This window comes from Amphiprion ocellaris, chromosome 6 (genome assembly GCF_022539595.1).
Source record: "Amphiprion ocellaris isolate individual 3 ecotype Okinawa chromosome 6, ASM2253959v1, whole genome shotgun sequence".
In the NCBI taxonomy this organism is placed as follows: domain Eukaryota; kingdom Metazoa; phylum Chordata; class Actinopteri; family Pomacentridae; genus Amphiprion; species Amphiprion ocellaris.
In genome coordinates, this window is record NC_072771.1 from 30,884,858 (window position 1) to 30,897,779 (window position 12,922).

Here is a 12,922-nt window from a genome sequence, read left to right on the forward strand (position 1 = left end):
GTGAAGAGAAGCAGAGGAAATGCTTTGCTGCAGCCACATAAAGCAGGAAGACACTGAGCTGCTCAGGTGTTCCTGATAACACCAAGCTGCTCAGGTGTTCCTGATAACACCAAGCAGCCACCTGGACAGCCAATAGGAACACAGCTTACTGGAAGTCCAGAGGGCTGGCTTAGTCAAGGAAATTTAGTTTAAAGTTGAAGCAGAAAGTTAACAAAGAAAGTTGAAAACCACCTTCTGATACCTGAAATCTCTGAGTTTTCACACAAAGAACGCCTGAACATGTCAAACTGGTTCCATAGTAGAACCATCATTGTAAAAACGTCATAGTATGGTGTGTTGCTCAAAAAACATTAGGACCCGGCTGTCTAGGGTTGCCGAGGAGCAACACAAAAACAGGACAAACGCTGGTTTCCAGGGGGCTAAGAGGATATTTATTTGAAAGAGTAAGTCTACAACAACATGTGAGCAGAAAAATCACAAAGTCTGTCTTTAGTTCAGCTGAAAATATTAGTTTTTGTCTTTTATTGACCAAACTTTTCAGGAAGTAGATGAAGAATAATTAAAGCTCTCATGTAGAAGTCCAACTTATTTTGGATCCTTGTGGAGAGTTTAATCTTAGAGTTTGTCAAGCTGTTGAGTTTTTACAGTCACATGGATTGTTTTGACATTTAATAACCGAGTCATGAAATAAAATTACAGTTGTGGATTTCTGTCATTTAGTCTGGACTAAACAAATAACAGCAGCATAAATCTCAAACGTCATTATGAGGAATCTGGATGGAGGTTTCTCACTTGATAATGATCAAAGTATGAAATTTAGGTGGGTTTAAAGGAATATTCCTCCTTAAATCTTTGAATGGTGACCTAAAAGGTTGGTTTCAGGAACTATTCCACCTACAAGGTCCTCAAACATCGACCTTAAAGGAACATTCCACCAAAATTTTACAGCTGCCAAAGATATGAGCTCCAATTCTGGATGTTTTAGGAAATGAAGTTCATCAAATGAACACTTGATTATTGCTGATAACTCTCATTAAATTACTGAAGAAATCTAACATAAAAACCTGTAAACTCTCAGGCAGCTTTTGTTAAAGTTTGTCTATAATTCTATCATCATGTTCTGGAACCAGGACTCTGCAGAGGTTCTTTCAATCAGATACTTGTGTTTTGATTTAAGGCCTCAGGTTTGAACGTACAGCAGAGGATTAGAAAGGAGTGATTTTAATATTTAAATCAGTCCAGTAAATGTTTGGCGTGAAAATTATTAAAATTTTGATTTAGATAGATTTGTGTCAAATAATATTGTAGAGTCTCACTTAAATATATCCAAATGAGTTCAGTGTATTTATATTTTATAGAATATTTGGTTTCTTAATCTCAATACTGTAGGGTCTGACCCTAAGTATTATAATAATGATGTAAATTTAAATAATATTTTAGTGCAGTCATAAACTTTAATCAGCTAAACTTACATAATAAATATCACTGTACAATCTTAACCTGAACATTCATATTATTCAGGTAAATATACATAAATCATGATATTCTAGAGTCTTAACTGGAATATTTCTAACATTAATCTTTTTGTATTGTGCTGATAAACAACAATAACCCAACTTTCAGATAATATTTGATGTCTGTGATTGTGAGACTAAATTCCTCCACATTCTGGAACTGGACTGCATCTCCCAAAATGGAAACATGGACTGAATTTATTTGTTTTATTGTCTCTTCTGTTTAGTGTGTCTTTTGAAATGTTTCGTCTTTAGTTTGATTCTTCTTAAATGTTTAGTTTTGCTCTTTTCTCACCTTTTATTCTTTTCTAATGTCTGATTTGATTTCCAAATGTTTTGTCTTTTTAATGTTTAATTGTTTTTTCAAATGTTTTATCGGCTTGTTTGAGTTTCTTTTTCTTTCCCAATATTTAATGTTTCGATTAAATCTTTAAGGTTTTTCTTTTAAAATGTTTTACCACCTTTTAATGTTTAATTTTCTTTTTAAATGCTTCATTGTATTTTCTGTGTAATTCCTATTTGAAGTTTTATTGTCTTTAAGATGTAATTTTGTAATTAAACATTTAATTTTTTAATTAAATGTTTCGTCTTTTTCAGCTATTTATTGGATAGGTGTAGTGAGAAACAGACAGGAAACAGGGGAGAACACGCAGCAAAGAGCCGTAAGCAGGAATCGAACCCGGGTCACTGCGTCAGGCACCAGCTCCTGTACATGGATCACCCGCTTAACCCGTTGAGCTATATGGACGCCCATGTTTTGTCTTTTTAAGGGTTTAATAATCTGATTAAATGTTTTGCATTTTTAAAGATGTTTAACATTCTTCTTGTTTAATTGTATTTTTTAAATGTTTAATGATGGAAAATACTTTATCTGTAATTTCTAATATTTGTATATTAAAAATTTTGTTTAATTTCATAACGACACGTATTGTACCTTGTCGAATGATCTCATTCAATATTTTGTCTGTTTAATATAATTTAATGTAATTTAATGTTTAACTCTATTAAACAGACAAAAATATTGAATGAGATCATTCGACAAGGTACAATACGTGTCGTTATGAAATTAAACAAAATTTTTAATATACAAATATTAGAAATTACAGATAAAGTATTTTCCATCATTAAACATTTAAAAAATACAATTAAACAAGAAGAATGTTAAACATTTTTAAAAATGCAAAACATTTAATCAGATTATTAAACCCTTAAAAAGACAAAACATTTAATTAAAAAATTAAATGTTTAATTAGAAAATTAAGTCATAAAGACAATAAAACTTCAAATAGGAATTAAACAGAAAATACAATGAAGCATTTAAAAAGAAAACTAAACATTAAAAGGTGGTATATGTACATATAATTTAATTGTATTTAATGTTTAACTCTATTAAACAGACAAAATATTGAATTAGATAATTCAACAACATACATGTCATTATGAAATTAAACGAAATTTTAAAAATACAGATATTAAAAATTACAGATAAAATATTTTCCATAATTAAACATTTAAAAAAAAAATTAAACAAGAATATTAAACATTTAAAAAAATGCAAAACATTTAATTAGATTATTAAACCTTTAAAAAAACAAAACATTTAATTAAAAAATTAAATGTTTAATTAGAAAATTACGTCTTAAATTTCTTAAATCTTTTTAATAATAAAGCTTTTTAAAAGTTTTATTGTATTATTTTTTTTCCTTTAATTTCTTCTTGTTATGTAGTTTATTTATTTAATCTTCTTTTTCTGTCAAGATTTTAACCCCAACCTTAAAAATGAAATAAACCCTTAAATCACAATGAACAATACTTCTGTTGTCACAATCATGAGTCAGTTATTCAGTTTATCAATTCAACTTTATTTGTTTAGCACCTTTTACACAGATGACAAAACTAAACAAGCAAAGAGAAAAAACTATGATTAAAACTCAAAAACATTAAAAAAAAAAAAAAAAAAATTTAACATGGTAATAAATTATGTTGTGTCCAGGGGATGGAGGGAGTTTATTGAAGTCTTCTTGGGCTCACATGGGAAATCATTTAAAATATAAACTTGATATTCAGTCTAAGGAAACTGGAAACTGCAGAGTGACAGAAGAACCAACAATATCTCCTGTTTTCTCCTTTAATGAGTCGACTCTTCTTGTGCTTTCAGACCAAAGAACTACAGACTCTTCACAACCTGCTCAAACTCTTGGTACAGGACCTCACCACACGGGTCAAGAAGGTTTCTGTCTCATTTCTACTCTGAAGCTCACCTTCTCCTGCTCAAAGTGCTGACAAATGTTTCTGCTGCTCTAAAGTCTGGTCTCCAGAACTTCCTAAAAACTCTCAAAGTCTCTTCTGCTGCAGGTTGCTTTGTAGAAATGTTCCAGAAAACCTCACTAAACCACATGGAGGGGCCTCAAGATAGTCGTCCAAACGAAACCATACAAAAACCAAACTAGCACAACCCAAACGCTAAAGTCTCCTGCAGCCTACCAGAGAATCTCTGAGAATAGAGAATCAGGACAGGAACTCCTTCTGGACAACCAACATTGGTTCACAAACAAGAACACAGAATGTGTCTGACCAAAAACCTCTAAAGACTCACTACAGCCAAGATAAAGACACAACTCAGCTGCACCAAATCCACTAATCACTGCACCATGTACTAACTGTGGCTAAAGTACCACATTTACCAAGACAATTATCCAGTACAAAGCCCTAAAACATACCAAGAAACACATTAAAGACGATTTTACTGCTGGAAGCTGCAAGCTAACACCTAAAGAACAAACTGAAGCAATGGAGCCAAACCCAGTTCTGTGGTGAAGAGAAGCAGAGGAAATGTTTGTCTGCAGCTAAATAAAGCAGGAAGACACTGAGCTGCTCAGGTGTTCCTGATAACACCAAGCAGCCACCTGGACAGCCAATAGGAACACAGCTTCCTGGAAGTCCAGAGGGCTGGCTTAGTCAAGTAGATTTAGTTTAAAGTTGAAGCAGAAAGTTAATAAATGAAGTTGAAAACCACCTTCTGATCCCTGAAATCTCTGAGTTTTCACACAAAGAACACCTGAACATGTCAAACTGGTTCCATAGTAGAACCCTCATTGTAAAAACGTCATAGTATGGTGTGTTGCTCAAAAAACATTAGGACCCGGCTGTCAGGGGACAAACATGTAAGAAACATGAGAACAGAGAGAATCCAACCAGTAGGTCACAGTTTATCATCCCCCAGTCATCTCCTGAAGTCCATATGGTGAGAGACATCAGTATCTGGTTGTTAATTTACCAGAGGATGCTTATAATCATGCTGATGTGGTCTGTACTCTACAGTATTTTAGTGACTCAATAAATGCCTAAGTTGTTTTTTTTTAATGCTTTTTAGTTTTTAATAAACATTTAACAGCCTATATGTAATCAATAAATGGCCTTTGCCTATCTTAAGAAAAATTCACTCAGAACTCTGATATGTTAACAGTACTAAATAAATCAATAAATACATGCATACACACAAAAATAAGTTAATACATTAACTGTGTTTAGATAAGATTTAGATTTTTAAAAAAAGTTGTTTATGTTTTTGCAGAATCCAGTATTGTACACTGGTTGGTCATTACATTTTGTTAGTTTGATTTCACTGTTTAAAATGATGCCACCTCTTTTCAGACAGAACCTGTGATAATAAAACAATACAACATTTTTAGTTCCGTGTTAATAAAGCACTTAAAGCTTTAAGTATGGCTAAATGCTTTTTTCAAAATTAAATATATCACTCCTTAGGTGGTAGTGGCCCCAAGTTCAGTAAAGTTGGAAAGATATTCACAGATTCGGACTTCCAGCATCAATAACTCATTAGATATAGGTTGTCAAAACATAAACGGTGCCTCTTTCCCATTGTTGCAAGGCAGACAATGTGCTACAAGCCCAGTTTTATCAAAAGTAGCTGTCTTTCAAGCTACAGGAATAACATTGGTGTCTATGGAGTGAACAGGGTCCGTCTGCAATTTGCAAAACCGCTGCAACAGTAAAGAGAGACAAATATTCAATAACTTCACTCTTATACATTGTAGTGTCACTAAAATCACTGCAGCCTTCAACTGGCTCCTGTTGACAAAGTGTTTTAACAGAAATGTAAATGCTGTAATTTGATTCTTTTAATGAACCATGTAACTTGAATGGATGTGATGCTGGTGTGACCACAGTGCACACGTCTGATGTTGCTCACAGTGGTCCAAGGGACGCTCAGGGAGTTTGTGTGTTTGCTCAGACTCAGGAAAAATTACAGGGAACATTGCCTGTGGCAGCAACTAACACAGGTGTTCAGCGGTAAGTTAGCCACCTGTGCTAATTAGCCCGCTAGCTAACTTAGCCGCCGAAAGCATTCCGCGCAAAATACGCATCATTTTTACAAGTCATGTGCTGCGCACAGCTAACGTACCACGTAACTTTTTCTGTGTGCAGCATTTACAATGTTGGGAAGGAGGAGGAGGAGGAGGAAGAGGAGAGAATGGAGGTCTCCTGCTGTCCTGGTACCCCAGCGAGAGGTAGAGGGACAGACCGGCCTCCAGCCAGGAGACGCTGCAGCAGCCGCTCCACCAGCGAGCGCTCCGGGCCAGAGGCACTCCCTACAGCTGGCTGGAAAACTGAGAAGGAACCTGACAGCTTACCTTCTCTGCCACATTTCCTGCCGAAAAGGAGGCCAGGTGTCCAGCCACCTGTCAGAATATGTGGACAGCCCTTCTCCATCAGACCTGTCCAAGTACTTGGACCAGGAGACCATCAAAATACTGTTTCTGATTCAACTCAGTAAAAACGATTTTCTTTTATTTTCAAATGCACTTTTTATGGTCTGACCATGGTTTTGTACATAAAATATGTGTGTTCATAAGTATCTGGGTTATTTTGATGTAAAGCAAATAAAAATACTCCAAAAAATGTTACTACAGCATGTAAAAATGTAAAAATATGTCCTGGCGGACTTGCACAATGGTGGTAATGCAATTCCCTAAAGATAAAGTGGATATAGCTGATGGTATGGTAACTTTAGTTTACCGTCTCATTAGTGACAGTCTTAATAACTTTATAGATGAGATTTTAATAATGTCCTGCACAATTGTTGGCACACCACCAAATGTTACAACTACGAACAGTATGATGACTTTGTACAGATATTTTTATGTTTACCCCCAATTTATGACACTTTTTAAAAGGCTGCCTGCTGAAACGAATGCAAACTAAAAGACCAAACACTCGTTCTATCAATAACACACCGGCTTCAAAACTACAAAACTCCATCTGCTCATGTTACATAGTTCTTTTATTATATCAGTACATTTTCTGTATATAATACAATGATTTACACAATATCTTCATTATAAAATTAGAATTATCTAATTAAATTCACATTTGCAAGATTGAAGAGGGGAGAAACAAACAAGGATTTGGCTTCTTTTCATCAAGCCAAGTGAGTTTGTTTCATCTGCTCAGCTTACAACCGACTGACACTGATGTAAGTATTCTGATCTGTCTGTGATGTGAGGCTTTAAAGGAAAGTAAGCAGTTTTTTGATAAAAAGTGATTTTATTCTCCAGTGTCTTTAGGAGTACATATGGTTTGCCTTTTGATAAAACAGATTTTATTCTCCAGTTGTTGCAGGAGTAAACAGGATTTAACAACCACTTTGATGTGTGGGGAAAACAAAAAAAAAAGTTTTTTCAAGCCCATATGAGCAAATACAAAAAAAGAAATAAACCGAAAAAGAAGGAACAAGACAAAAATGATCAGAAATAAGATTACATCTGCCTTTTGATCAATCTATAATCCTAAATATGAACAGAATTCATAAATACACCTGTGTTTGTACAGAATGATATTCTTCATAAAGTGGCTTTTATCATTTCCCACCATTAATCTATGACTAGCTGCTGTGATTATGCAGGTTTTATGAGAAGCCTATTTAATGATCTATGTATATACAGAACTGCAACACAGTAAACCTGCTTCATCTAAGGGGTTTTCTTCAGTTTATCCGCCCTGAAATCCAAGCTAATGTACATTTGTTTCCCTACAGCAGCACACAAGGTTCTCAGGATATTTAGCTTAATGGATTATACTCCGCTACAGGACAGTTTGCATGAACCTCTTCCTTATTCGAGTGGAAGACGCATCATATTATACACCAACCTAGATTACATATTCCAAGCATGTACTGAAGGCAATGTGCTGCATTTCAATGATATAAAAAAAGAAATTGAATGATTAAAAAAAGAAAAAAAAAAAGAGGTTAACTAAAATTGTGACAAAAGAACCGAATGGCAAACCAGTTAAAGCAAGCCTGCTAATAAAATTAAGATAATTACAAGGCAAACAATATTGTTTTCAAGGCAGTTGTCAAACATGGTCCATATGAGAAAACAAAAACTTGGAGTCGATGAAAGGGAAGTGTGCTGTTATTGGAATAAAACGTTCTCACAACCAAACAGAATTTCCGATAAAACTTGTTGAACTTCCCCACCCCAACCCCTTTCCATTGTCAACAGCAAAGTTTCCTGCTACACGATCTTAAGCATAATATTGAAGATCTCGAAAAACTAAACACAGCCAGAAAAAGGTATTATTCAAGGTGTCCCACTCCATCAATAACACAACAGGGGCCTTAAATTAAAGCTACTCTGTGCAACTGAATATCAACAATAATCAGTATTAGCAGGACCAACAGTACTTGTACTGTGCCAGGTGGCAGAAGTAGTATTCAGTGATTAAGGACACTTATTTATAATAATACTACTGGTTAAATCTAGGCCAGGACAAACAAAACTATATATCATTACCTTATCATCAAAGACTTGGACTGCTCTATTATCATCCTGCTTCATGTGGTTATATGCATTCCACTACATATAATTTAGCTTAGATTTATGTGCAAATATAGAAAATATTGGTGTAGCTGGGCAGTCCACACACGTCAAGTCAAGTCAAGTTTCTACTAGTTTGGTTTGAGGAAGTGTTCGACATTTTGGGAAATATTCAGAGAGTTTGATGAGATGGACACCCGCTCCCATGTCTGGCTTTTAAATAAGAAGGATTAGCCATCTTTTCTTTAGCGTAACTTAGACTGGAAATAAAACCCACCTATGTGCACATCTAGAGCTCGATAAATTAATGCTGCAGTTGGGTCATGTTTGTGTAAAAGTCCCATTTTGCCAAATTAATTCTTGACTGGAACAAGATACTGCACAGCCAAGAAATGGCATCATTATTTATATGGATAAAACACAAGATATCAGGTTAGCTTGTAAAGTAGTGGTGCCACTGAGCTCAATGTATTTTAAGCTTTGAGCTAAGCTAATCAGTCGCTAGCTGTAGCCTTTATCATCTAACATCTGAAAGTGAATGAGCACATTTCCCAAAATGCCCAACTGCTGCTTGAAATGCAAGAGATATGCGTTTGTTGTTTCCGCCGATATAAAATCAACTTCCTGTGTTCATTTCAAGTCGAGCTGCATCAGAGCAACAGCCAAGCGTGGAAAATTAAAGTGTGACACAATAACAGTGGCATGAAACTGACATCTGATAATTCGTAAAGTGTGGTTTGATCGAGAGAAACACCTGGTCCTCTGCCTCTCCTAACTGTTTACGTGGAGCACCAGGATGCGGCGGGAATCCTCGTGACTGGATAAGATGTGCTTTTTGTACGATGCCCACTCTTCCTACTGCATTGTGCTGAGCCCATTCAACAGTATTCAACAGCCTCGCGGTGACTCTGAAACCCTTAAAGGGATCACTTATTGTTCCTGTACGATTCACTGCATACAGCCTGTTTTATCACCTGAACGCTCCGGCAGCGATTCCACAAGAGCTCCCACTGTCAGCACTGATTTACTAATGCGAACCAAAGAGAAGGTGATACTGTAATGCTGCAGCTTTAGACTTCACAGTCTCATCTTGTTATCGTTCCTTCTAAAGATTCAGTTCCTGTGCAGAAAAAAACAAACAAACAAAAAAACACTCTCCATGTGCTGTTCTGTGGAAACTGAGAGGGCAGTTTGTTGTGGAGAATCTCCAGCTGGGTGTTTTGTGTCGTTTTTCAGTTTATTGTGATTCAGCGTGCTCTAACTCATTACCCTGTGCTCACTTTAGCTTCCTCTACTGTTTTAAACACTTGTAGAAGCTCCTGTGTTTGGTCGGCTTTAAAGCCAAGTTTGGGCTCGCATGGATCACAGAGGAAGGGATCGTGTCAATGCAAGCTCTCACTCCGTGAAAGTCTGTAAATCCTATGAATGTTTCACCCGTTTTATCATTACGGACATTCTTCAAATTTGACATCATTGCTCTGTTGCTCACGGCAGCGATTCATCCAATCAGGTATGACGGTGTTTTCCACAACAGTGTCGGGAACTTTGCTCGATCATAAAATGCACTTCACATTATTGAAATAAAACTGTTTTCCTGCCTATATGAAGAATTTGACTTCGTTCTTGAGGTTGCCGTGATTGTTGTTCACAACGCTGAAGCGGTTGGGGAGGATCCTCATCTTCATGGTTCCGTCGGCGCCGCAGGAGAAGATGTGGTTGGCTGGTCCCACCTCGATCTGCATCACGCCCGTGCCGAGGTTCCTGAACAGCGACTGGCGGGCGTGTTCGTTTGTAAAGGTGTAGAGGAGACACTGTGTGGCCAGACTCCACACCTGGAGAGTCCAGAGAGGAGGTTTGAAAACCAACTTTGATGCTCAGAAACAACTGACAAACACAGCTATGTCATGTTATACACTACTGCATACTAAATGCTAAGTTTGGTGATTATCATTATTCTATCTTGTTTTATTGACAAAACTTTCCGTAAGATGACCAAAACTAGCAGTGAACTGATCCTGCTAAGAAGTACTGTCAGCCTGATAGAGCTCATTCCTTCTCATTCATGGACACTGGAAAGAGTCAAACAGATCCCACACAGACAATCTTTCTACCATAAATTCTCCACGCTGCTCAGAATCTGTGGCTGAAAATAGTCACAGAGTGCTGTTCGAGTAACCTTTGCTGAATGGAAGGATGCTCAGCTATTTTTAGCCACGCCAGCGGCATAGCTGAAGGACAGCAATGTTGGTCTGATGGTTGGTTGTTCCACCACTTCTGTCCAGAATATAAGATCTCAGCAACTACTGGATGGATTTCCATGAAATCCTGTACTGAGATTCTAAATTTTGACTAAAATAACTCAACAATTATAAAATGGATGGCCAAGAAACTAGGTGCAACTCATTAATGTCATCCTCAGGATGAGCTGTTTAACACACCAATTTTTATTTATTTTTTTTGCATGTCAACACAGTTTGTTGACACATCGATCCACATGTGAACAGCAAACTGAGAGGAAGAGGAGAGAAACACTGAAAAAAAGATTTTGTTGTAGAAAGAAATACAACATCAGTTGTTGGTCTGCAGAAATATTGGATTATTATTCATGATCACGATTTTGGCTTCCTACAAATAAACATGAACACGATCAACTGTGATATTGATGTTTATAATGTGGAGCTCATTAAAAACTCAGTATAAACAGCACATCTAGATAAAATCATTAGTGTTAATCTGGAAAAACTAAACCAGAACAGATAATTTTGCCCCTTTCAAAGTAATTTTTGGTCACGCCTGTCTGCTGCAGTCTGCATGTGAGGCATTTATGGAACATTAGTAAACTGTAGTGTCTATTGATATGCAGATGTTCATCATTTTCATCATGTGCACTGATACATCGCGCTGAATACAGGTGAAGAAAAACCTTATTTAAAATCTGCACAGAAGTGTCTATTTAAATGTGAAAGTGCAATAAAAACAGCTTGCCTCTATTAATTGTGATAAAAAAGCTTCACATTGCAAAATATGTTGACGGAAAATATGTGAGTTTCAGCCCTAATTGGGATGATACAAAGACTAGAACATTGCTGTTTTTTGGGACTCTGCACAAGTTTTGCTGACAATATTAAAAATGTAAACTATCCTTCAAGTTGCTTCTCCCCAGACTGGCAGACGGGAAATTGTTAGCACAAGTTGAGCATCCACTGAAGACCGTGATTAGCTCTGAGCAACTTGCATTGTTTGATTTGTATTCCCAGTCTGGGAGCCTTATTATTTGATAAGGTATTTCATAGACTGACGTTTGTATATATTAGGTAATCTTCCAGCCACACCGACTCTCATCAAACACTTTAAAAGCCTCTAAATGTGCAGCGCAATCATGTTAAATTTTCAGACGGCTAATATACAATTAATGACTTCAACATCGCACACAGCTTTGGAGGTATTTGTGAGCAATCATCCAGAATGAAAGTCATTTGAATTTCAAGCAGATGTGCACTGCACCATTCCCTCTACATCTGCGTGACACAGCGGCTTCATCCTTGGAGTGACAGCTGTGTGATCTGCTCCAACACATTCAAGTCAAAAAGATAAAAGACCTGCTGTCTCTGGAAACATATTAGCTGAAGACAGCCACAGCTCCTGCCTGCTCGTTCAAAACAGCCTCCTTTGCCTTTTCCTGTGTCACCCCACTTTCACCTTTCAGGTTAGTCTACATCAGTCACACTGTTGTCCTGGGCAGGTGGTTAATCATAAGTGACATTGGTCTCGGCTGACTTTGATGGAGCTCGCTGTCTCCGTGGATAAACGCTACAGTCATCTGATTGTGATGTGGAGGAGAGCCAGAGACAATCGCACCTGGGTGCCAAACGCCCTGCAGGACCGTTCCGTCAGGGACGAATTTACTTTTGCATAGAGGAAATGATCAAAAGTGTTTTTATAATCTAAAGTTTAAGTTTATAGAATTACTGTTCCCCATGAAGCTCTCATAGAAAATTAATGAGTTTCTAAAAGAAACTCCAGGAGTCTCTATAACTTAAAATTCTCATCTCTTCTGGGCGCTTCTCTAACAGAACTCTCTACTTTCCACTTGCAAGCGACTTTAAAATCCATCAACAAATGCTGAGAAATATTCATATATTCCAAAGTAATTATCTCCCTCGCCCCTTGTCTGGGACACACCTCTAAAAATGTCATATTTATTCAACAGTAGTGGATTAAATCACACCGATGAAAGTGAGGCCAGTCATAATACCTTAATGTTTCCCTCAGCCGATCCACTGATAAAGCAGTCCTCGGTTGGATCGACGGCCAGCGCTTTAACCGGCGAGTCGTGGCCCTGGAAGCTCTGCCGCTGGTGCCTGTGGGGAAGCTCCAAGACGCTGATCCAGCCTTTCCTCCCACCTGTGATAAGCAGCTGCTGCCTCGGGGCCATCGAGAGCACGGTGGCACCAGACTCATGGCAGCAGAAAGCTAAAGAGGGAGAGACAGCGACAGTATGTAGAGGATGAGAGGGACAGATTAGAGGGATGAGGACAGCAATGAGACGTGCATTAAGAAAGGAGG

The 12,922-nt window shown here is 37.2% G+C and overlaps 1 protein-coding gene across 2 annotated transcripts in view; it reads right to left on the minus strand.

The window, feature by feature from the left end:
- Positions 1-6,801: 6,801 nt before the first annotated feature.
- The window catches only part of LOC111564720 (dmX-like protein 1), a 54,698-nt gene continuing 48,577 nt past the window's right edge, over positions 6,802-12,922 (minus strand). For both annotated transcript variants that reach the window (XM_023264483.3, XM_023264482.3), the window contains 2 exons: positions 12,612-12,829; positions 6,802-10,188 (listed from right to left, as the gene is read on the minus strand). In XM_023264483.3, the coding sequence (XP_023120251.1) occupies positions 9,955-10,188; positions 12,612-12,829 (452 nt within the window). In that variant the 3' untranslated portion in view covers positions 6,802-9,954. The remainder of the gene's footprint in view (positions 10,189-12,611; positions 12,830-12,922) is intronic.